The 25,287-nt window shown below is 43.6% G+C and overlaps 6 protein-coding genes and 1 long non-coding RNA gene across 14 annotated transcripts; 6 read left to right on the forward strand and 1 right to left on the reverse strand.

Annotated features, from left to right (window-relative positions):
- The first annotated feature begins 4,993 nt into the window (after positions 1 to 4,993).
- LOC108153525 (enhancer of split malpha protein) lies at positions 4,994 to 5,869 on the forward strand. Its single transcript, XM_017283584.2, has one exon. It carries the CDS (start codon positions 5,061 to 5,063, stop codon positions 5,532 to 5,534), a length of 474 nt encoding a protein of 157 aa, XP_017139073.1. The 5' UTR covers positions 4,994 to 5,060; the 3' UTR covers positions 5,535 to 5,869.
- Positions 5,870 to 7,587: 1,718 nt separating this feature from the next.
- Positions 7,588 to 8,126, forward strand: LOC108165514. The gene has a single exon (XM_017301570.1). The coding sequence runs from the start codon at positions 7,641 to 7,643 to the stop codon at positions 7,923 to 7,925; it is 285 nt and encodes a 94-aa protein (XP_017157059.1). The 5' UTR covers positions 7,588 to 7,640; the 3' UTR covers positions 7,926 to 8,126.
- A 1,722-nt stretch (positions 8,127 to 9,848) lies between these two features.
- Positions 9,849 to 10,485, forward strand: LOC108165506 (enhancer of split malpha protein). Its single transcript, XM_017301563.2, has one exon. It carries the CDS (start codon positions 9,925 to 9,927, stop codon positions 10,375 to 10,377), a length of 453 nt encoding a protein of 150 aa, XP_017157052.1. The 5' UTR covers positions 9,849 to 9,924; the 3' UTR covers positions 10,378 to 10,485.
- A 2,634-nt stretch (positions 10,486 to 13,119) lies between these two features.
- Positions 13,120 to 15,882, forward strand: LOC108153608. 2 transcript variants are annotated; one of them, XM_033387526.1, is made up of 2 exons: positions 13,120 to 13,720; positions 13,776 to 15,882. In XM_033387526.1, exons 1-2 carry the CDS (start codon positions 13,664 to 13,666, stop codon positions 15,630 to 15,632), a joined length of 1,914 nt encoding a protein of 637 aa, XP_033243417.1. In that variant the 5' UTR covers positions 13,120 to 13,663; the 3' UTR covers positions 15,633 to 15,882. The 2 variants fall into 2 exon arrangements, with proteins under 2 accessions (XP_033243417.1, XP_017139195.1); XM_017283706.2 differs by having other exon boundaries at positions 13,121 to 13,720; positions 13,779 to 15,882.
- A 1,134-nt stretch (positions 15,883 to 17,016) lies between these two features.
- Positions 17,017 to 18,606, forward strand: LOC108152674 (angio-associated migratory cell protein). The gene is made up of 3 exons (XM_017282171.2): positions 17,017 to 17,968; positions 18,035 to 18,242; positions 18,316 to 18,606. The coding sequence occupies exons 1-3, from the start codon at positions 17,107 to 17,109 to the stop codon at positions 18,527 to 18,529; spliced, it is 1,284 nt and encodes a 427-aa protein (XP_017137660.1). The 5' UTR covers positions 17,017 to 17,106; the 3' UTR covers positions 18,530 to 18,606.
- Positions 18,607 to 18,955: 349 nt separating this feature from the next.
- On the reverse strand, positions 18,956 to 21,137 carry LOC117186198. 5 transcript variants are annotated; one of them, XR_004471317.1, is made up of 2 exons: positions 21,047 to 21,137; positions 18,956 to 19,210 (listed from the first exon to the last, which is right to left on the reverse strand). It is a non-coding gene; the product is annotated as an uncharacterized LOC117186198 (long non-coding RNA). The 5 variants fall into 5 exon arrangements; XR_004471321.1 differs by lacking the exon at positions 21,047 to 21,137 and adding an exon at positions 20,322 to 20,780; XR_004471319.1 differs by lacking the exon at positions 21,047 to 21,137 and adding an exon at positions 19,692 to 20,297.
- On the forward strand, positions 19,034 to 25,137 carry LOC108152673 (Y+L amino acid transporter 2). Of its 3 annotated transcripts, none has more exons than XM_017282170.2 (5): positions 19,034 to 19,140; positions 21,168 to 22,015; positions 23,295 to 23,513; positions 23,581 to 24,176; positions 24,255 to 25,137. In XM_017282170.2, the coding sequence occupies exons 2-5, from the start codon at positions 21,700 to 21,702 to the stop codon at positions 24,639 to 24,641; spliced, it is 1,518 nt and encodes a 505-aa protein (XP_017137659.1). In that variant the 5' UTR covers positions 19,034 to 19,140; positions 21,168 to 21,699; the 3' UTR covers positions 24,642 to 25,137. The 3 variants fall into 3 exon arrangements, with proteins under 3 accessions (XP_017137659.1, XP_033242384.1, XP_017137658.1); XM_033386493.1 differs by having other exon boundaries at positions 19,035 to 19,115; XM_017282169.2 differs by lacking the exon at positions 19,034 to 19,140 and having other exon boundaries at positions 21,054 to 22,015.
- Positions 25,138 to 25,287: the final 150 nt, after the last annotated feature.

The following is a 25,287-nucleotide window of genomic DNA, read 5'->3' on the forward strand; positions in this document are numbered from 1 at the left end:
GCATTTCGTCCGACACTCCACTATCGCTGATGTCCCTCCCTTAAAGATCTGCTCCTTGCGAGTCGTTTCAAGTGCCGCATCGGGAGAGGAGGCGCAAGTGTTTACCATGCCACAATAATCTCTACTAATCAGCCATGAAAACTAGCCGAATGGGATATGTTATCCGTCTCTGTAAAACGATATTTCTGATGCTTGAATTGAGCTCAACCGAAACCAAACTAACCAAACAAATGTGTGCGAGTGCATTATCTTCCATTTGGCATCTGGGGGTTGGGGTTGGCTCTGGGGCTGGGGCTGGGTTTGAGTGGTTCGTACTCCTCCTGCTCCATCTGGTAAATGATAAATAACTATGGCTAAACTGTTGACTGAGGCAGGCCGAATTTTCGACAAGATTCTGCGCACTCCTTTGATTACCTTGTGCCTGTATCCTTGTATCTCTAGTAATTGAAGTGGCACGCCATTTAAAATTATCAACAACCCAAAATTGTCTGCTTAGGTGACAGTTCCTTCGATCAGGTTTATTGGAAGGTACAGGTAACACTTTGGTTTTGGCTGGGTACAGGTAGGAATCTGCAAGGCGTCTACAGTCGTTAGGAGGACAATGAACGACAGGACGCCGGCGCCAGGAAAATTATCCACTGTCTGGCTCTCTTTTTTTTTTGTCATTTTCCCTGACATTCTTAGAACCAGCCCAACCTGACCCGAATCTATATAAATTTATCTTTGACCCATAGAGCGCGATTTTTCACACTTGACAGAAAGCAGAACAGCCACGGCACGACAAAAGTTGATGTCAACCATTTTTTGGAGTTGGCAATCGGCAAAGGACTGTACAGCCAAATATTACAAATACACCCATACCAAATCCATCCTATGAATTCAGAGCACACGCTTTTAGCAAATAATAAAAAATCTTATTCGAAATCACCCAAAAAAAAGAAGGCTTATATCTATGTTATGTTGTGTTTTTTTTCTACCAAAGAATATTTGTTATATGAAAGATATACCCTATTTGGTGGTTCTCTTGAGATAATTACCCTGGTGAATGATCTGGGTGTTATGTTAGACCCCAAGTTAAAGTTTTCCGAACACATTTCTACCATGGTAAATAAGGCCATGGGCGTGCTTGGGTTTATAAAGAGGTGGTCAAAGGAATTTGACGGCCCCTATATAACAAAGACTCTCTATACCTCGCTTGTTCGTCCGATCTTAGAATACGGCTCCTGTGTATGGTGCCCTCAGTACAAAGTACACCAGGACCGTATAAAATCAGTACAGAAAAACTTTGTACTCTTTGCTCTGCGGGGTCTTAACTGGGATGAAGGTGTGAGACGCCCATCTTACTCTAGTAGACTGCTATTAGTAAACCTCCCATCCTTAGTTAACCTTAGAAAAATGCTTGGTGTGATTTTTATGCACAGCTTGATCAGGGGTGACATAGACAGCCCCGATCTGTTGAGCCGCATAAACGGTTTCTATTAGACTTACTAGAAATTTTATACCGTTGTTCCTTCCACCTTGTAGATCGAATTATTCCTTGCATGAACCGTTTAGGGTCTTATGCTCGGATTATAATTCCATATCATATCATATCCACCACTAATTCTCTTCCTCTTATTAAATCACTAATCCTTACACACCTTTCGAGTAATTAGTAATTGTAGTGATATTGTATTCGCCTCTTACAAGATGCAGTCATTGCATGTCAACGTTCAGAATATAATACATATGTTTAATACATTTATACAAGTTAAAGTCGATATAAACAGGCAAAAGTTGGTCAACCGGGCATGGCTGTATCGACTATCTGAGATGTCGAGCTATCAGCTTGAAGGATAATATTTGTACATAATTAAATCTGCAAACATCGGGTCCTTCCTATCTCCCTTATATTTTACAACTCTATTCTTAAACATTATTCATCCATAATTTGAATTATGCAGTTTTTCCATAATTTACAAACAACAACAAAAATCACCATTAAACTAAAATTCTTTTTAAAATGGAGAAACCTAAGCTCAGATCATATACGATTTATACGATTTTCGAAACATTTACATTTCGGGTTTCATTTTCTTTGGTTTCTATGCGTGCAATTTGAAACCTTACCATTTGATGTATCCCTTTTCTAATTTATCTAAGCCAAAATATAACCTTTTCTGATGTCAGGAAAAAAAATCGATGGTGGACAATGGCATCTATAATCCCCTCTTTCCGGAAGGTCACAATTACGCTGGATTGGAGTGGAATTGGACGTCCACAGTCACGACCATTGTGCATACCCTTCCCCCGTCAGGATTGTATATTGTTGCATTTTTTTGTTGAAAAGGGCCCATCGCGTTGCACACGTGCAAGGGTCAAACGCACACAGCATCGGCAGGTAAAAAGCAAGAGAAAGGAACACAATAAGAAACCCCAAACACATCAAAAATGGAAGATAAAAGAGGATTAAACGAGACGAACCCTAAACTGACCCAAAACTAATGCACCTCACCCTCACGGAGGCCACGCAAACGGTCGTCGACGTCGTCAACATCCATGAAAAAGCAATCATCATCATGGCGATCGTTGAGATGGTCTGATGATGTCTGCAGATAACGCAGTAGCAGCACTGAGCTCCTTGGCAAATAAGAGACCTAATTTCTATAGAATGGAGCAGACCCAGACCGACCCAGTAATCTAGCCGGTTGAACATGTCGAGACATGTCGGGTTTTTGCCAGGACCAAGAACTGCTGCACGTGCACGAGCACTAAGACTGTGGGATCGGCATTGCTTTAGACTTCTTTCTGGCTTCGATTTTTGTTTTCGAATTTTGAATTCTGTTTTCGAATTTATTTATAAAATATACCAAATAACAAGACCAGGCTGTGGTCTGGATTAACCAAATGCATCTACATCAAAAGGAATCTTGGGTCTCTACTTGCATTTCTTCCTAAAAAAAAAGGATAGTCAAAAATAATCTCCATTAATTGGATTCACAATCTATTTGGTCGATTTTTTATTTTAGTGGCAATGAGGTCAAAGGGATTGCATTGATAATTATTATTATTATACTATATTTTATATTAAATAATTTTAAAAAATGTTACCATATTTTTGTACAGTAAAATTGCATAACATAATTAATTTTTCCAATTAATACATGCTATTATTATTTAATAATTTAACTATAAATATACAAATATATGTATTGTATTACCAATTACACTTCGTATTTCTCTTATCCATAGCCAGTGGCATTTTTGGTTAATATATTGTTTATCTGGTAATAAAGCCAGCGACAGCCATACAAGTGTTTGCTCCAGATTAGCCTCCACTCCGCTGCACAATAACCGATATTGATATGCATATTATTTTCAGCCCCAATCAAAAAAAATTTTTTGGTAAGACAATACGGGAACCCGTACAGAGATGCTTCGCTTTTTAGAGGCAAATAGATTAAGAGAAGGCTCGATTAAAGACGCTCTTACTTAATGATCATCGGGATACCCAGATAGGGATTTGACCGTTACAGGAAACTACACATTTTTGGCCGTTACAAAAATAAGAAAGTAACCTTCAGGGGGTGGGGAGAGGAGGGTAGGAAAAGGGCAAAAAACAATTAGGAAGACGACTCATACGGAGTGCCGACGAAATTCCAGTAAACCAAAACCGAACGCACAGTGCGATCCCAAGATAGAAGATATCGCTCTACGTGCTTCTGCCGCGTCGTAAATTTTTCACGCATCAACAGAGCAGGTCCCTGAACCGGGAAAGAACAACAATGACAAACAAATACGATCGGAAGGAGCCGAAAAGGACCTGCTAAGATTTCCCGAAATGCGGCATTAATGCATATTGACTAACCTTGAGTGCGACCATCACCAATCCCATCCACTGCACTGCACTGCCAAGTACCCGAAACCGAAAAAAACGTTACTTTTCCAAACGGACCGAAGGACCGAAGGACAGAAGGACTGAAGGACCGACGGACAGAAAGGGAGATTTCTGGGCTGCCTCAATGAAATAAAAGACAAGTCCCTTGTCTGCTCGGGTATTTCCAACAGAGAGATTGTATCTCGACTACGAAAACTATTGTTTGTCCATATCCTCCTCCTCTGTCTTTTGGGACAGTGTGTCGAATTTTAAAATCTCTCCCGGCTCACACACTTGGAATTTTTCGAACAAGTTCAGACTTGTCCGCTCTTGGAATTTTTCGTTTGGGATTTGATATTTCTTTTTATTCTGATCCTCAGCAGGTAGTGATCCGTTGAGCGAGGGAGAGCCAGAAATAGACAGAGAGAGAGAGAAAGTGAGATGAATGGAGCGAGAGAGTCAGATCAGGGAGACGACAACAAATCCTCATAATGATGGATAAAAAACATCTCGAAACGCTGATACCCAGCAAAAATTAAATATAAAAGGTTATACATTTTTTATAAAGAGCTACAGATTTGAGATTCCGAGATTTTTAATAAAATATCTATATAAAACTTAAAGAATATATGTATAGAAAACTTTCTTATAGTCAGTAAGTCGTTATATTTGTCTATCAAATCCCTCCCACACTTTTTAATACACACTGAAAGTCCTCTCCTTCGGTGTCCGATCTAGAGATATTTAAATTTATTTATTACTATTATTAAAATGCGAATCTCCCTAAATCCCGATAAAACACCCGAGATTTACGTCCAACCGATAGCAAAAGGAATTCCAGGTCCCGCCACCCCGTATACGGCTTACGAGTACGATGCTGAAATTGCACAACTGCCGAATACACCCTCCCATCCCAAGGGTCATCCATCTCTAGTGAGAGCGACTCTCTCTTGCGTTGAGCAACCACCTGCCTGCAGGCGGTCATCCCATTGGCTGCACCACGGGATCGTGAAAGAGGCAGAGAGCCGAGGGAGAGTCGACGACGAAGACCCAAGCCCCGACCCCCGACTGAGCGGAGGCCGAGAGCGGAGCGTATAAAAGGAGCGGCCCGAGACCTGGGTTGGCATAACAGTCCCGACCTCCCAGCCGAGTGCAACCAACTCAAGAAATTTTTTTTATTGTTTTTTAACAAATCTCCAACACAATGTCTTTCATCACACGGGAATACAAGTTTGAGAGCAGCATGGTGCAGCAGAAATCAGATCAGCACACGATGGCCATGCGGAGTCTGAAGAAACTCGTCAAACCACTGCTGCGGCTAGTGAAGAAAAAGCAGCTACTGCGGAAGACTCTGGCCGAGATCCAGAACCAGAACGACATCAACGCCTCGCTGGAGGACATGCGCAAAGATCCCGCCGTCAGCTGCGACAACATGGCCAACGAGCAACTGGAGCAGCGCCTCTACAACGATCTGAAGCAGTGCCCCAGCAACGTGGCAATGATCGTGCAGCAGGGTCAGCAGCAGCACGTCGTCCCCGTCCAGCCCGAGCAGACCTTCATCCCGGTCCACTTTGCCCGCACCAGCAGCGGCACCTTCTTCTGGACCACTGCCGAGGGTGCCCGCCAGCACCAGGAGCAACAGTTGCGCCAGCAGTTCGATCGCTGGGTTCAGGCCTAGGAATCCCACTTGAATCCACTGGCAAAGGAGACCCTATCCAATTGGACGGCAGCTTTAAATGCAAGTGTCCCATTCCCGTCCATTGCACGGATGGGAAATGGCCGAGCTTCGCAGGATCGTAATCTCAGGGTGATATTAGGTATAGATTGGATTCTTTGGTTCCTCCCAAGGAAATGCAACTCTAATTGATATTCAATTATTATCACAATCAATTGTAACTATATAAATACTTGTGATGTCTTGTGTCTTATTAGAATTAGGGTTTAGTCTTAGGAAAATCATTGTCTTCCATGTTTGTTTGTTAGGGTCATAGTATAAGTACCTAGGCTAATAATCATTGTCTTCCATGTAAAACCTTTTTTTTTTTTAGATATAAGAAAAGAATTTTTTTTTATTATAAAATACACATATATACACGAAAAGAAAATTTTAAAAATGGTTTACTTATTTTAAATGGGCAAAAAAAGTCTTGTTGGATGGGCAATAAGAGATTTCTTTTACTAAATGATTGATTCATTGAAATAAATTGATTTCAAAATCGCATTCTGCTGGTAGCCGCATTTCCCCGCATTTCAGAGAAACAATCGCCTGTTGAATACCGATTGGAATCAACACAAATTACTGCATTCAAATGGATGCTCTGATTGGACTTAAGTATTTTTTGTTTGTGGCTAACATGTATGTACATATTTTCAAATGGGACAATCGATCCCTAACGTTTCTCTAGGAAAAACTGCAATTACTTTAATGCTCAAGAAATATATGAAAATATTTTAATGAATGTGTACTCAGAATATTTATATATTACTCGTATTTAAAGGGGATACATACATTTATGTATGTATATTGACTATGATATTAATAGATCCTACAAAACTGTATTAAATAGATATTTGTCACCAAATGTACCACTTTTTATTTTAATATCGCATTTCATTTTCTCGAGAATCCAATTAGGCTGGAAGCCCTTACTTTACGCACATAAATTCATATTTATTAAAGTTTCATTCCGGCGCTTGAGTTTCAAGGAATTTCGACCCTAACAACTGAACTTGAGACGAGACGAACATAACAATGCACACTGTACGTATTTATACAGAATTATTCTTATGGAATTGTTAAACAAGCCAAAACCATTCGAAGCCCTTCGCTGTCCACCCCCCAAGTAGATGGAAAAGGATCTTGATCTGGTACTCTACCCTACCCAACGTCATAGCAATCTACCCGACAGGAATTTGAATGATTTCCAAAAAAATTGTAGTTCCTCACACCAATTATTTCATCACGAAACGAAATCTGAATACATTTGTGTGGAAAAAGACCCAAGCTGAGGAGCAAGTGTGCAGTACAGTTAAGCCTCGACCAACAAAAAGAAAATCGGGAGATTTAGAAAGGTCTTTGAGGCGTCCGACACAGCAAACGATGGTGAGTGCTCACTGTATTGAAAGAGGGACCCTACCTGTCCTGATCAGAAATGAAATGTTGACGTGTAAATATTGCTCGTTGCCGTTGCCGTTGCCGACAACATGTGTTTAACGAGGGTCTGTCACTTTTATCCTCCACTGTCTGTCTATTAACAATTAATAGCCAAAAACTAATCAAGGCATAAATTCGAAACGAAACGAAACGAGCCGAGCCGAGCCCGAATCCCGGGCCCTCGTCCACCGCACACAAACCACTCAAATTACCAATTCGTGGGCTAGGACCCATGAAAAGGGATAACAAATTCCCTGTTGATGTTGTTGTCGATCTTTCTGTATGCTTGCCGCATCCACCAATAAATATTCGACTGAAATTATACTCTCCCACGAAGAAGCCAGCGAAGAGATTTATTTAGGACCAACAATTTGAGGCAATACTTTGCACACGTGCAAGGGTCTCGGTATCGGAGCTACCTGCTCTTGCGTGGAGGAATGCGTGACTCGGCACTCGGCACTCGGCCCTCGTACTCGGGAGAAACCGAGAAACACCTGCCCCAGGACGAGCCCTGATTGGTTGAGGCTTAGGGGTTGGACCTGGCGCAGTCCTATAAATACGAAGAGATGTTGCAAATAGGACATCAATTCCACTGGAAGCGTTGAACAGTCAGTATCAGAATCAGCAAACATGGCCTACGAAACTCTGCTGAACAGCACGTACAGTCCTGTATACGTGAAAAAAACCTACACCCCATCGAAGGCCGTGAAGAAAATCTTCAAAATGGCCTGTAAACTACTAAAGGCCTCGTCCACCACTTCCAAGGGGCACAGGGAGCTCAAAAACACCAGCCCGCCAGCCCACGAGGAGAATTCCTCGCAAATAGAATGCCTCGTACTTAGCGAAGAAGAATTACAAAACTCCCAAAACGAAGAGTTGGAGGCAGCGGCATCAGCTCAATATTTGCAACTGTGATCGAAGGAAGGAGATCGTCCTGGACATCAGAAAAAGAGCTTTAAGACTACACCGGAATGGGTCTCTAAACATCCGAGCAGCTTTAACGCCCCACTCAACAAGTGGAAATGACTAGAGTGCATCCAACTAAGCTTTAATCATTGTCTTCCATATATTTTTAAGTGACTGAATAAATACATACCTAATATGAATATTAACCGACTTGTCTGCATTTCTGATTCCAACTTTCCCTTTGTTATTTTAATTTCCTCCAAGGTTTTCCATGAATTCGAAAAAACCGTTCTTACCCCTTCCCTTACAAAATCCCTTCCCTGAATAACAAGACACAATAATAAACAACAAAAAACAACAACAACAGCAAAATAAAGCCCAAAAGAACCTTAAGAAGAAACCTTCGGCTACCTTTACCTGTTTCCTTTGATCAAAACCTGTTGTCGATTCAAAAAACTCGAAACAAAAATGAGCTGAAACCGAACCGAGAAACCTGTTACCCCAAAGGCAGTTTTCTGATTTTTGTTTTCTCCTTTTCGCTCCTTCTTAGGATTGAGGCTTGGACAAAATAAATCTCAAATTGCATTGAAACAGGTAGAGACACCAGGGACCGACCCTAAGACGATAAACAAAAACAAAAGCAAAGAGAACCCAGACCAACAGCAATACCTTAAGAATAAATGCGAAAGGCTACACGGCACAGCTCGAACAAATGGATTTTATGCTCCTAAAGTTGTACCCGTAATATTTAAATATCTTTCATTCAATATATGTATAGAGACATGCTGATCCTTTATTGAAGCCATACGAAATAAGAAATATCATAAATAGTGGAAGGAGTTATTTATATCGGTTCAAGTAAAATCGGTATAGTAAGTATTTCTAGGAGAATTGGGTAAAAGTATTTCTATAACTGCACTGAGAGAAAAATTCCCTAGTAAAAAGATATATTTAATATTCAATTTTGATTAAATTGTATCACTCACTCACTTTGATTTAAATATACCTACAAATTATTTTTAATACGCCCCATTCGTATCATAAATATCCTATACAATTTGTAGAAATTTTAAATATATTCATTATACACTTTAAATATTTTGAGATAAAATACTTTCATATTAAAGCCGAAATTTAAATGAAAGCACTACCACTTCAATATTTCCATTCACCGAAATCCAGATGCAAATGGCATAAATATTTAAATGTATAAAATATTCAGGTAGTTTTTCTCTGGGTGTATTCAAACGTTGGCATGCCAAAACAATCAATCGGATCTCAAATGAAACGCGTTGTATTTTGATAGTGTACATATGACTATGTTGAAATCTAGGGGTGACCAAGTGAAGTATCGCATATCGTGACACGAAGACCAGATACTCAAAAACCCGTGAGGGGTTCATATCAGAGTAAAGAGACAAAAAACCACCAAAGTCCCAGGATCGTGCCTGTCAGAACCTTGGCCACTGCCATCACTAGTTCCATCACAAATACGAACAATAAGATGAAACAAAATTTGAATAAATTTTGCTCACAATGCAGTCGGTGTTCGGTTTTCGGTATTCGGTATTCGGTCTTCGGTTACAGAACCAACATATTTCTGACGAAATGGCAAAACAAAACCAAATCCAAAACAGTCATAGAGATCGGGATTGGAGAAAAGGCCTAAAACCTACGATTCCCACGCCAAGGATCCATTAAGGGATAATTGTCTTGGAAGGAGAGCCGAGCATAAGATTCCCACGCTTCAGCAGGAGCAGAGACAGGATCATTCAGGTCCTGCAGGTCCTGCAGGTCCTGCAGGACATACCTGCTGCCACTGCTGAACGTGTGAAATTTCAGATCCTTGCACCTGCCCTCGTCTCGGCCTCTGTGATTGGCTGAGATGCTGCGCCTCTCTTTCGGGCAGAAAATGTATAAATAGCGCCTCCAGTCTTAGAGAGAGCATCACACAGCATCCGACCGTCTAATCGAGAACATCTCAACACGCACACACAAAAATCTTAGAATGTCGGCCATCACCAAGCAGAAGAACTTCAACAACAACATGTACAAGTCGAAAGTGTCGCCCTCGCGCCGTCTCAAGAACCTCCTGAAGCCGCTCCTGGGTCACGTCTTCAATCTGAAGAAGGAGCAGCCAAAGCGCAGCTCCTACATCGCCTCGGCCGAGAAAGAGGCCGAGTTCGATTGGCTCAACAACGACATGGACAACATGGCCAACGAGCATCTGGAGAGCCGCCTCATCGAGGAGATCCGCCAGTGCGCCAAGGAGGATGCCATCATCGTCTACAACGAAAACGGCTCTGGGGAACTGCAAACCATGGACCAGGAGGACTACTATGTTCCTGTCCACTTTGCCCGCACCAACGCCGGAACCTTCTTCTGGACCTCGGTGCAGCCCAAGGCCAGCGAGCCCTATGCCATCGAATGGAACTTCCTCGACCGTTGGGCCCAAGCGTGAAGTATCGGCCAGGACCTGGGATACTTGAGCATCTCTAAGCGGGGTTTTTCAACATTTCTTTTGGGACAACTCTTCAACCAACTGGAGCCTGGACTTCAGCGGGATGGGCAAATCAAAGTTTGGGCACTTCGACTTTGGTTCATCGATTATGGGATTACCCAAGGGACACCGCTTTTGGCCATTTTTACTGAAAATGCCGAAAAAGCGGTGGATAGCCACTATTTTTGGGGAGGTACATAGTAACAATTTTCTTCATTTTTGTTGTGCAAAAATGAGAATCAATTGTTGAGACGAGGGTTTGAGTGAACGTTTGCTTGTAAACAAATATAAAAAATAAACATGCTGGAACACACATATTTTATTTTGTTGTTATTTCAATGGAAGATCCAGCACATGGTTCTGCACTGAAGATGGGCAATCGTGTCTGCCTGCCGACCCTTATACGATACGAGTATCTGGGATATTCCAATACAACTGACATGCTGGATACATGTGGGAGATGTGTGTTTATCTGGCTAACATATTATATTTAGTACTCCGTATGGGTGGTATTAACACCCCTACGTTATACTCTTATGTATTAGTGTTTAAAAAATGATATATTTCGCTTTACAATACGGCGTTGTAAGGATGTCTTGACAGTTAAAATTATTCCAGATTTCGATTCAACTGGGATGGTGGTTGCACGCAAAGTGCGATCCATGGAATGTTCGTGACTTCTTTTTCGATTTTCCCCCCTTTTACAAGTAGTTCCAATATGTTTGTCCTCCTTGGAATATCTGTTTCTCCGTACGGACTTATAGAACATAAGTCCCTACGGCGTTGTAAGGATGTCTTGACAGTTAAAATTATTCCAGATTCCGATTCAACTGGGATGGTGGTTGCACGCAAAGTGCGATCCATGGATTGTTCGTGACTTCTTGTTCGATTTTCCCCCCTTTTACAAGTAGTTCCAATATGTTTGTCCTCCTTGGAATATCTGTTTCTCCGTACGGACTTATAGAACATAAGTCCCTACGGCGTTGTAAGGATGTCTTGGCAGTTACAATTATTCGAGATATCGATTCAACCGGTATGGTGGCTGCACGCAAAATGCGATCCTTGGAATGCTCGTTACTTCTTGTTTGATTTGTCCCCCATTTACAAGTAGTTCCAGTATGTTTGTCCCCCTTGGAATACCTGTTTCTCTCTATGGACTTTTAGAATATACGATCTCTGTTCGGGGTCTCCTTTTAAAATAAAATAAAATAAAAAATAATAAAATACAAGTGTTTTTGTTTTGTTTTTTCATTTTCCCCATGAAGAATTGATTTATTTCATCACAAGAAAAACTCAGTTTCGTACAGACTAATTCTCTTATCTAGAATGGAAGACGTATGCGATCATGTTGTCATCTACACCGTATCGGACGATATGTAAAACGTAAAGGTAACGTAACAATCAATTATTTTGTACAAGCAATAACAACTACGTAAAAAATATAACATAACAAATGCATAAAAAATAGATGCATAATTGCAGCAATCACAGCGGCACGTTCCAGGAACGTGATCTAACAACAAATTATACAATATTGCACATGAATTTGTGGGGATTTGACCTTGAGGGACGCCAAACTGCATCTGCATCGTGAGTGAGTGTGTGTGTGTGTGGGTGAGCCCCTTCAAGGCCCCATTGCACTTTCCTCCAGCCCGGTCCTGTTGTCTCTCTGCACGCCGCTCTGCTCCTCTGCTCCACAGCTCCACTGATCCGGATGAGGGCGCGGCCGAGAGCCAAACGGTGTTAAAGCTTCTGTACCAACCAATGTAACGTGACTTAACGTAACGTAACGTGGCGTAAGGCGTCACGTAGTGGGTTGCGCTTTGAGCGCGTTTAAAGCTGCAACCATCTCGGCTTTCCGCCCTTTCTCTCTCTCCCCCCACCCCCCACTACCGCCACAGGGTATTGGCTGTTGGGTACTGGGTATTGGGTGGGTGAGAGCGACGAAGTAGAAGTAGATGCTGCGTTTAACGGTTTTCTTTCGACTGACGACGAAGGCAGCGATCGCCTTGATTTTATACAAGAAGTCGCAGCGGCCTGCGCTGACGTTGACGCCGCGCCGCGTAAATGGAGATAAGCAACATGCAACATGCACACACACACACACACACACTGTCTCTGGTTTGTTTGTGTGTTCGTTATCATGTGGATGTATAATGCATTTATGCCGGAACGCGAGAACGAGAAGGAGAAGATGGAGGGGAATGGGAATGCGGCCCCGAGGCCCTTTTTTGTTATCTCTAGTCACTGGGCTACCCATTTTTATGTTTATCACCTTTTTCCCCCTCTCTCTCTGTCTCTGTCTCTGTCCCTGTATCTGCCTCTTCTTTTCTGTTTGCTTCAGGTCATTCGTATATCTGCCTTGGCGGGTCAACAATGTTCAAAACTCTTCCCAATAGTGTTTATTTGTGTGTGAGATTTGTTTCCATTTAATCTTCTTCCACACGCACGTACTCGTACAGCAGCAGCAGCAGCAGCAGCAGCAACAACAGCATCTCCAGGGTCCGCCGCACCTCGCACTCCCCCCCACTCTTGCCCTAAGACTGTGACTCGTTTTTAACGATCTCGCGGACCCCAAAACAAGAAACGTCCCTCACAGCCGCACACAAGCGCATTCTCCATTCTTATATGCATTCGCCAAGCATTGATATTTCTATATACCTAAATATGTACATTTGTATGTACCGCCATGTATGCATGTATATGCATGTGTATGCGTATGTAGAAGACCACTTTACGCCCCTTTGGAAATGAAGTTTAATGACCGTTCGCTCATGACCAAGTCAATCAGATGCGGGACTATTTACGAATAGGACAAAATCAGTGGAAACGATTCAGAAACAAATATCGATATACACTGCACCCTGCACTTCATAAGGGATGGGATGGGGGAACAGTTAGCAATGATAAAGGTTCTTATCAATAAGCAAACCCCTACAATTACCCTTCGCAGCAGGTAAACATTATATACGAGTATCTCCCGATCGCTTCCCCTAATCATTTCCTTCCTTATGGCGAGGACATGCTCCATGCGTACGCTGCTCACGCGCAGGACACGCACGGAAGGAACCGTGAGAACCGAACCCGAAACCGAAACCGAAATCGAAACGAAGTAACAGTCCCTAGAAGAGGGTAACAATAGAGCAGGTTCCGCTGGCACCCACCCCAAGGTACCCCGGTATTTCAAATTGAATTATAAAAGGTTGAGTTGAGTTGACGGGCACCTCGAGCATCAATAGACCAGAGAATGAAAGCAATCAGGTGTAAATCAAAGAAACAGGCCCAGGCATTCAATCACGTCATGGTAAATAGGCCCCAGAAGCAGAACGCAATGAGACTAACTAAGAAACCACCTCCAGCAGGTTCGAAAAGGCTATTTGGTGCTCCTCTTGGTTTTGGTAGCCAAAGAAACCAAAGTTTCGAGCAAAAAGGTTTCCAGTCTGGAGCCCAGAAGCTTGAACCAATCACAGAAATTCGAGTACTGCGTCAAGATTCTTATGTTGTGCCACCTCATCTGGGATTCGCCGCCCGACTACGAGGATTTTGACAACGCGAACGTGGATTCAATGAAGTATGCTCACGGTAACAGTCACTTCAAGGACGATTACAAGAAGGCCAATTGCATACCTCCGGGCCTCAGTAAAAAAGATCTATTAGAGTTCTGGGTAGCTGTGGCCGAGTGGGAGATGGAGGTGAGGAACCTTTTCCTCGTCGAGAAATTCCTGCCCATCATCAAGGAGTCCGACAACGCCATTACGATCAATCTGTGGGGGTTGCTCCACCTCCGAAAGTCAGTAATGTGCTATCGAAAATTGGACCCCAAAGCGACACTGACACCGACACCGACTCCAACACCAACAAGACAACCCACAACACAACTGACGACGACATCCAATGAATTCTCATCAACATTGGCTTACCCTTCGACTTCCAGCTGCAATGGGAATACCGAAATCGGAATATGGATTAATCAGCAGATCAATGGAAGTCTAGCTCTGGATAAACTAATCAAGAAAATGTTGATAATTGTGGGTAAGATCGAGCGTCACATACACAGAAAATGCTGTCCCTACGAGCCCATCCGCGATCGGGTGGAAGTAGTCCACGATGGCATCGATTTCTTGCTGCAATTAAACGGTATAGAGCCCTACAAGAGAGCGCAGTCCACGGGCTATATCGGCTCCGACTTTGATAATCTAAAGACGAGATTGGAGTACCTGAGCCTTGCGCTAGCCAAGGGAGCAGCAAAGGGAAATCGTTCCGTAGGAAAGTGCTGCCCCGCCTGGTCTGACCAATATAATACTTTCCAAGTTGAGATGGAAGAAAATTTTGAAAAGCTTGAAGCAGATAGCTCCGATCTGACGGCATATTTGACAAACTTGATCGACAAGCAAGAGGCCTTGGAGATGGATAGGTCAGATCAAGTGAAGCTTTTGCAAAGTCTAGACGCTTTGCATGGCAGTCCAGCTTCTGAGAGCACAGAAAGGTGTTGTCCGAATCAGGAAAAAGATATGGAAAATATAGAAAAGATATTGAAAGACTTGAAATTAAGTGACGGCCTGCCAGAGTCAATCGCGACAGCTGACTCTCTTCAGGATAGACTGACTAAAGCGAACGCAAATCTAATAAGTGCGAAAGGCTTGCTGAACGATGAGGAGGCAAATATCCGAAAAATGGCTTCTCTGTGCGGAGAGTTTTGTCCAAGTCAGAAGAAAGGAAATATCGACTATCAATCGGCAAAAGTAAGCCAACTAGAAGAACAAATGAAGGAAATTAATGATAAAGCTCCAGAGATAATTGAACTTTTAAAGTCACCAAATTGGCCAGAACATCTGAAAGCTATAGAAAAGGTAAGGCAAGAAGTCAAAGATTTTATGACCAAGCAGAGACAGGATGATGTGAACCAGCAATTGGCCATGGTTCCCGAAGAGCCATCGGAGTCAGTAAAAAAGATGACCCACAGCTTGGAAGAGCTGGAGGCGAAGCTGAGTGAACTCCGTCCCAAGAACCAGACCTACGAACAGCTCCTGTTAGACAGCATCGGAGGACTGGAGCAACGTCTGCGAGACCGTCTGAGTGGCCTAAACGCAATGATCACTAAGACCGAAGCGGATGCAGATAAATGTAACTCTAATTGCGACTGGGGGAATCTGCCGCCCATGGAGGAACTCCAGGAAAGGGTCAAGGAAATGGCGGCATTGGTTGTTACAAAGTAGTATCGATCGGAAAGACGTAGATAGGAAAGCCATACCAAAAAACTGTTGTCCTACTTTGAAATAAATCTATCTTTGCTAAATCCAATTATTAGTTGTTCCAGAAAAGAATAAGCCCTTTAACAAACAACATTTTAAAAATCCCGCGTACTTTTCATGTTTTCCCGCACTGTTGCCCTACGTAAGCAACCACGTAACGTTACTTGAACGTTACGGCTGCAGAGCACATAACAACACTTTAACAACAAATGATGTTTTTATTAATAAAATATATTCGTAATAGTATAAATTCGTCATTAGTATTGGCTTAGTGGAAGCCATTGTACAAATCTATACCATATATTTTGACAGATGGAGATGCTAAATATTTCTTTGAATCTATGTTTTAAACACAACTTTAGAAAAAATTAGTAAAACAGCTACATTTTTAACTAGCCACATTTCTGGCAAATAATTTCAATTTGAATATCGCGCTCTAAAAATAGCCAGATCTAGCTATAAAATTTCTGTTTTGGCAACGGAGGTTACGTCGTTTCTGGCCCAATTTTGAGTTGAAGGTATATTTACGGAATATGGGTAAATAATACTTTTTAAAACTGATTTTGTTTAATACCCTTCACGGAAAATTATGAATTATATACGGAATATTATTTTATTTTATTTACGGTATATTTCTGAGAGTCGGTCTGATTTTCTTGCCACCATGTCTAGCTTATACACCTTGCAAGTGCTTATACTTTTCATTGTATTTTCTAATATTTTAATGTATATTTTAAGACGCTTTATTGACTTACCCTCCTGTCCAATACACCAACGTAGAAACCGTGTATAAATGCCATTTAGACCCATGTCCCAGGCCACTTTTTACTATTTTACTATTTTGTGATCAGCATTGAATTTCTGATTTTCTGCCATTAAAATTGAGATTTTTTCAAAAATGTCGGAAAAAGGCATGTCAAAAAGTGGATAACGGAGGGTTTTCACACTAGCGCTTCCATGGGGATTATATGAAAAAAAAAGGCGAAAAACAATTTTGGAAACGAACACATTTCCCCTTCAGGTGTCGCTCATGGTAATTACATGCAAATGTAGTTAATATGCATAAACTGTGTAGTTGTCGTGTTAAAGAAATGCATTTTGTGAAAATTGTTGTCAACCGTTTTTGTTTAAACCTTAATTTAAAAATAATTCAATAAAGATGAGAGTTTAAAATAAGTCAGTCTTGTAGGAAATTGATTTAATAATCGGATTAAATTATGAGTTTGGAGCTGACGGTCTTAGCTAGCCAGTAATATTCCACCGAATATCAAAAACGAGGAATATGATGCAAGTTGACTACAAATAATTCGTCAGTATATTTACGGTATATTTTGAAATTTGTGATGCATTTTCGGTATATTTCTGAGGGTCGGACTGAGCACGTGTTGTTGACATTTGTTTAAAACAATTTTGATACAATTAACAAAAAAAGCCGACTATGCGCGACAATACGCCACCGCATCGTCCGGACTTTGAAGACGACGACGATGAGATACTGGAGGAGATCGAGCTAGACGCGAATGCAGCGCCGTCTCTGGACGAGGACGATGACTTGGAGGAGGTGACGCTGGAGCAGCTGGAGGCACGTCTGGGACTTCACGACGAAGACGATGAATATGAAATGGATGAGGAGTCTATCCGGGAACGAGAGCGCATTGCGAACATAATAGACGAGGCGGTACTCACGTTCCGCAACCATACAGCACCGGTCTTCGCCTGCAGCCTGCATCCGCACTACAATTGGGCGGTGACGGGCAGCGAGGACGATTTAGCCTTTGTTTGGGACACGAACAACAGAGAGGTGCTCTACAAGATCACCGAACACAAGGACACCATCACCGAGGCGCACTTCAGCCACGATGGCGCTTACCTGGTAACGGGAGATCTTGCCGGTGAGATCAATGTCTTCAAAGTAAGCGAGCAGCGCGAGGAGCGCCCCATTCTGACCAAGGTCTGGGAATACTCCATGTCCGACATGTCGTGGCTCTTCTGGCATCGCGGTGCCCATGTGCTCCTGGCGGGCAGCGACAGCGGCGAGGTGTACGTTTGGCGCATTCCCAGCGGAGATTGCAAAATCCTTGCCGGTCAGGGGGCGCGCTGCGAGTCCGGAGAACTGAGCGGCGACGGCAAGAAGCTGCTAACGGCCTATATGAATGGCGCCGTCAAGCTCTGGGACTTGAAGACCTGCCAGGTGCTCATGGAGGTGAACGAGCAGCACCCGATGGGCTTCGGAGAGGTCACCCACGCAGTGGTGGCCTGTGAACTCGACTCTCCCTTCTACATCTGCGCCGAGGGTGGAGGTAAGAAACCAATTGGATAGCGACTAGGCGACTAGGCTCTCTAATCTAACCGAATCACAATTTTAGGAAAAATGCTATTCTGCACCAACAGTGGACCCGTCAGTGTTGTGCAGTCGGAGCACGGCATCGAGTGCATTGCCTTTGCTCCCGCTTCTTCGGACTTTAAGCTCTTTGCCTGCGGCTCGCTGGACGGTCACATATCCATATGGGACTACTCAAAGTATTCGCTGCGCACTGTCTGCGAGAATCCAGTGCCTAACGATGGCGTCCTTAGGTGACTTTCATGCCCTGTCCGACAGCGACCGCTAGTTGCTTAATTTTGCTAATGTTTAACGTGACTTTTTCAGGATCAAATGGCTGAACGACAACACTATCATGGCGGCCACATCGAACGGCAATCTGAATGCTTTCGATGCCCGCACGGGCACCCTGAAGTTTACCCTCACTGGACACTTCTGTCACATCTACGAATTGGCCTACAAGCCTCTGGACAGCCTGCTGTTGACCGTATCCGAGGACACTACAGCCAAGATATTTAAGGTTCCGCCGCTGGGCGATTAATGCAGGTGCTAGAACTGATTACGTGCTGTTCGAGTTTATGTACATAAATAGACAATACATATGAGTGTAAAGGATAAGCTCTGTCTTAATGTATTAAGGGAGCAATGGCCTAAGCAGTTGCTTCTCGTGGGGGGTCGTATATTTCAGGCGTTATCCGTCAGAGCTGAGATAGTTTGAGGCGAATACTGCACTCTCTCTTTAAACTCTTGGGACTGTCCTCGCTCTTAAGGTGCATGAGGGGGCGTGGGGCATGCGTGCATTGATAGGGAGAGCTGTGCCATAGACACTGGCACTTACACTTCCTTATGCACATATGTATGTTTTTTGTTTTTGTCCGCTATCATTCACCTCACCCACACACACACACCGCACCACACACAGTGCCCCCCACACAAAGTGAAACAATTGTCCGACAAAAACAACACATTTTTGGATTTACATATTTGTGTTTATTTTGTTGTTTTATTATTTTATTAAAGCTTTTCGGTAGTGCATGCCCCGCCGATGAAAATCAAATTCAGTCCGATTCGGGTTTTGAGTGCGTCTGGTTCTCTATGGTTCTCCATAGAGCGGGATACTCGCACAAGTAAATCTCTTGGGGCGCGCAAGCAGTACGTTCTTTTTTAGATACAATATTCCGGTGTTGTGTTCCACAAGAGTTGTTTCTGATTTCTGAAGGATCTTTAAAAAAAAAAAAAGAATAGATTAAATTTAACAATAAAATACATACATATGTACATATGGACATACATATATCCAAATGTATGTTACACTATAAATGTTGATCATGAAAACACATGACTCGTGGCATAATGAAAGCGACACAAAAAATATTAACGAAAATTGCATATGGAAGTGATCCATCATATTTCTCCTTCCTTCCACATGAGCATATATTCTGTGGACTTCGATGTGTGAGTGGCGCGCAAAACTTGAAAAAAAATAACGTAAAATAAACCCGACAACAATAAAAGTCACACGAAATCACAGTTAATCAACTGCAAACGGGGGCCCGAACCCACTCTACATAAATACACACACACACACACACACACATACCTATGTATGTACATAAATGCGGTTACGGTTATGGTTGCGGACGCGGACGCGGACACTGGACAAAATCGTGTGTGTGTGTGTGTGTCTCTTACAATTAGATTACCAGAGGAGCACAGATACTACATATGTATAGCCTGCAGAGGCGCTACACTTATTTTGTTTATTAGTTGTGTTCGTTTTTTATGACGGGAGAGCTCTGATCGAGGAGCTAGCTAATCCAGATATTCGTCGGGCTACTAATAGTACACAGCCCACAATTGAATTATCACAGTTTGAAATGTCAAATGCACGCGCCTGGCTCTATTTGGTTTCGGTCCATTCCTCTGTTTCCCTGTGCTCCTCTAATCCAACCTTATTCATGATAATCCGCTCAAGTGTTTAACAAAAGTCCCACAAATATGTGTACTATGTGTACATGCACACACTCATACTATGTATTGCGTGTAAAAGACTTCCGAATCTGTTGGGCTAATCAGTGACAAGCGTTTTCGGGAAAATGAGCAACACAAGATGTTTAGCGAAGCCCCATACGGGGCGATCATAGTTAGGATAGATATCGCATTACTCAAAGACCTCACCCATAAGTGAAAGCCATAAATATGGTTAATAGTTGAAATTTGATTCCTCGACTAGCCTACTTCCTACTTTCCCTACTTCGCTTTTTATTGGAATAATAAGACTTGACTACTATAAGACTATCTTTCTGTAAATATGAATACTTAGAGATTCTTACCTTCTTCTTTGCGGTAATAAAGCAGAAATCTGGCAATTATAGTCGATCATTCCGACTAATTATTGATTGTTGGCCCAAGCAATTGGCAAGTTTTAAAAACCCTGTTTGCCCCATAAAAGCATTCAACAAATCAATCCCGTAAAGCAGCAAACAATTTTCTGGCAGATTAGACGCCAAATGCCAAAATCAACATTCCATTTATATCATATTAAAGGTCGTTGACTAACAGACTCAAAGAGTGAATCCCGTCGTCTGAAGAGACAGCGGAGCGAAGAAACTTTTCTTCGGCCGCTGCCGCACGTGCTGCGGCCTCAAGTATTTTTGGCTTCCCAAACTTTCCTTCTCTGGCCGGGTCTGAGGCGAGGTCTATTGAAATGGTAGCTGGTTCTTGCATCATGCGGCAAAGGAGAGTCGGTAGCATAGGTCTCTGCCAGGGCGATGCGGTGCCATACACCATCCATACACACAGAGATAGGATAGCCATAATATGGAGCGACAGGTAAAGAGAGAGAGATAGAGAGAGAGCACCTGGAGAGAGCCACGCACCGCAGCAACGCAGTGCCGCAGCTGTCGACGTCGTGAAAAAGCGCCAAATGCAAAGCCATAGTTAGGCTTGCCGCGCTCTGAGCACAGCAAAGAGCGCGACGCGGCAGAGCAGAGGACCGACAGCCAGACAGACCCAGACCCGCTTCATAAAGGGGGCTAAAAATGAATTCCAAACTTACTTTGAACAGAGCGCGTGCATGGAGCGGTCGACGTCGACCCGGCATGCCATTATCGAAGTTTATTTACAAATAAATACATTGTTCATCGAGGCCTGCACGTTGTTTTTCGTTTGTTTTTTAGCTGATATCCATAGTGACTGAGGTAGCCCTCGAAGATGACTCTTCAGCGAACTCTTCCCCTTTGAAAGACACCACGTGTGTTTCCGATAAGCCACATTTCCATACGCCGGACCGCATACACCATACACCATACATATGTATGCACATGTGCGAGAGTGGAGTGGAGTGTAGTGTGTGTGTGCGCGCGAGTACAAAATAAAACTGAAAAACTGAATAAAAGCATGTGGAAGAGCGCGAAATAAAAAGAACTGTATTTGAATCGTCGGACGAGCTCCACGCTCCACGCTGGCACAGAGCACGCTGAAACCGTGCTGATACGCAAGATCCCACTGGAAAACGATAAAAGCAATGGTCTTACAAAAGCTAACATAAAAATAAAAATAATAATAAAACAAAACCACCAATAACCATCGCTGAGAGAAACAGGAACCCCTAGAGGGATTCAAGAACCCTACCTTACCCTTAACCCTACCAGCAACCCCTAACTCAAGTCTCTGTCTTGAGAGAACCCAAAAACCAAAGTTGTGTGTAAAATGGCGCGTATTCAGGCGAGCGATTCTCTTATACCCCGACAAATCTTTGAGATGCCTCCCGCTGAGCAGCCGAGCCGCGACCGGGAGAACCAGTCCTCCGCGGACAGCGACAGCCAGGGCTCCGGGGTGAAGCTCAAGAAGCAGATCGGTCTGCTCGATGGGGTGGCCATCATCGTGGGTGTCATCGTGGGCTCCGGCATCTTCGTCAGCCCCAAAGGTGTGCTCAAGTTCTCCGGCTCAATTGGACAATCGCTTATCGTCTGGGTGCTATGTGGTGTTCTCAGCATGGTCGGCGCCCTGTGCTATGCGGAACTAGGTGAGTAATGGCACCGACCCTTCATGTAAAGGCTCTCCTTTTTTGTTGTTGTTGTTTTTGATAATACTCGTGTGCTTGTAAGCCCACGCCCGGTCATCGTTTCTGCGTTGCTGGCAGTTATTGGTTCTGGCTGATGACAGCACATTATGGGTCAGCATATGGAAAGTGGAGTAGTCTGTCGGATAGGAGAGGGGGATGGGATTGTTTACATAGCTGAAATGAGTGTAAGACATACGTGGTAGCCACCTGGGTTGAGGTGCGGTGAGGGTGAGGGTGAGGCACGCATAACAACTGGATCAAGAACGAGCATTCATTAAAACGCTGAGGTTAACTCAAATCGGCAAATGAGGTTGAGGCTAAACAGACCTGTAACCTGTAACCTGTTACTATTCGTACAATCGAATCTTTAATGTTACACTCTACACTGTACATCGCCCCTTTTTACCCACCTCTGGTTCCAAGACTTCCAAGAGAGTAAGGAATCTGTACGATGAAACGATCAACGAGAGAGGGAATACTCACAGTAATATAGGTACGGGAACTCGGAGCAATTTCGCGGGAGACTCATTTTAAAAATGGAAATTAGTTCAGCTTCATCAAGATGACCTCTTCAACGGACACATCAAATCAGTTCCCCGACAAGCTGTTCTGTTGAATGAATCCGGAGGGGGGAAGAATCCGGTGGGGAGAAGCAGACAAGAATAAGAGCCAGACACAACATTGAATAAGCAGCAAATTAACGTGGGTCCGGTCCCTTCTTGGTACAGTGAACACTCGCTCGGAAGATTAGACCCTGGAATTCGAGCAATCCCCAAAATAGGAGAGAAATACAGCTCATATTTACTTCATACGCCGCTTCGATTAAGAACCAGTTTCGTAAATTTTTCGTTAGATCTGCCAGACACCAGACACCAGACTTACTCGTATTTGGAGGTCTTATAATATTGATTATCAATGAACCTTATCAATAGAAGGCTAGATACCTCTTTGAATATCTTTGGCCGGACCAGGCTCCAGTCGTTTCGTTTGGCCCCCACAAATTGGGACTCGCACGTGATTCAGCAATGATTCAATCCCAATAAAAGGCATTTTAATTAAGTAGAACTATACGATTCTCGCTGGGTTTCCTTCGTTGAACCTCCACTGTTGAAATCTGTTGCTGATTATCTTTCGAACAACCCTCGCAGCCAGATAAGAAACGAGAGCTGGCTCTCTTATACTATCTCTGATATATAGTTCTCTCCATGATTTTACTTTTATCTCTTCCCTCTCGTTTTAGGCACAATGATACCAAAATCCGGAGGAGATTATGCCTACATTGGCACAGCCTTTGGTCCACTGCCTGCTTTCCTTTATCTATGGGTCGCCCTGCTGATTCTGGTGCCCACGGGCAATGCGATCACGGCCCTGACCTTTGCCCAGTACCTTCTGAAGCCCTTCTGGCCCTCCTGCGAGGCGCCCGCCGAGGCCGTACAGCTGCTGGCGGCTGCCATGATATGTAAGTTTGTGCAGAGATAAGCGAAGCCGTCCATCGTGTACTAATGGTGATTGACACTTGCCCTTAGGTGTGCTCACCGTTATCAACTGCTACAATGTCAAGTGGGTGACACGTGTGACGGACATATTCACGGGCACCAAGGTGTTGGCCCTTCTGGTTATCGTCGGCGCAGGCGTCTGGTACTTGGCCGATGGCAACACAGAGCACTGGGACAAGCCGTTCAGCGGGGGCAATCTTTCCCCGGGATACATTGCCCTAGCGTTCTACAGTGGCCTCTTCTCGTACTCCGGTTGGAATTACCTTAACTTTGTCACGGAGGAGCTGAAGGATCCCTACCGCAATCTCCCCAAGGCCATTTGCATCTCCATGCCGGTAGTGACGGTCATCTACATGGTCACGAACGTTGCTTACTTCTCGGTGCTGTCCACCGACGAAATACTCTCATCGGATGCGGTGGCCGTCACCTTTGGGGACAAGATGCTGGACTACATGTCCTGGGTGATGCCCTTTGCCGTGGCCTGTTCGACTTTTGGCTCTCTCAATGGCGCCATCTTTGCATCGTCCAGGTTGTTCTTCGTGGGGGCCCGCAACGGACACCTACCGGCGGCCATTTCCCTCATCAATGTCAATTGTCTTACCCCGGTGCCATCGCTGATATTTCTGGTGAGTCTGAGTCCCACTTGATCCTTCCCCGATACACAAACCGTTTTTTAACTTTTCCTAACCTTTCCTCTCCTTAAGGGCGTTCTCACCCTCTTGCTGCTGTTCATCAAGGACACCTACGTGCTGATCAACTACGTCAGCTACGTGGAGGCCCTGTTCACGCTCATCTCGGTGTCGGGTCTGCTGTGGCTGCGCTACAAGCAGCCCAAGACGGAGCGACCCATACGGGTCAATCTGGCACTGCCGATCATCTATTTGATCGTTTGCCTCTTCCTGGTGATATCCTCGTGCTCGCAGTCGCCCTACGAAGTGGGCATTGGCACAATAATCATCCTGTCCGGCATTCCGGTCTACTATCTGACCATTCACCATCCGGTCAAGTGGCTGGCGGACACCTCGCAGTCCATCAACCTGTGGTGCTCCAAGTTCTTTATCTGTATGCCCAATCAGGAGAAGTTCGATTAGAGAAGCTGGATCACAGAGGGAGAGAAAGATGAAGAAAGGTGCCTTCCGCGAATGCATCGAATCGATCGCGGGCCCAAGTCTCAAGCTATCGCTAAGTTAGGTTAGAAATTTGGAATTTTTTATGAATTATACGCACAACATTACAAAAGTGTTATTGTAAATAACTCAAAGGCATTCTGGCAGCAGAACTTTGCGCGAATTATTATTATTACTTATTGATTAATTTTCTTTAAATATTATCTGTCTATTCTCCCCTAACAACAACTACAAAAAAAGAAAAAACATCCTCGGAATCAGCAGCGAAAAAAGACACCACACACACAATACCAATATTATACCAATTTTTACATAGCATAGTACTCGTACATTTGCGCACGTATGTATGTTTGTATTTAAGCGATAATTTAGTAACTATTAATTATAACCGAAGTAACTTTTGCAAAATGTAAAAACCGAATTTCTTCTGCATAAGAATTAAATACAAAATAAACATAAACGCCAGAGAAATTTGTGAAAGAGCGCGCCGCGCAGGCAGTAACGGGTCTGCTGCTCGAGTCAGAAGAAAGCTTTCCGAAAAGCTTCGCCAAAACACAGCTAAGTGGCTGGCGCGTGCGCAGAGCCATGGGGAGAGAGATAAAGAGTAAGT

The sequence above is a fragment of the Drosophila miranda genome, chromosome XR, assembly GCF_003369915.1.
Source record: "Drosophila miranda strain MSH22 chromosome XR, D.miranda_PacBio2.1, whole genome shotgun sequence".
Classification (NCBI taxonomy): domain Eukaryota; kingdom Metazoa; phylum Arthropoda; class Insecta; order Diptera; family Drosophilidae; genus Drosophila; species Drosophila miranda.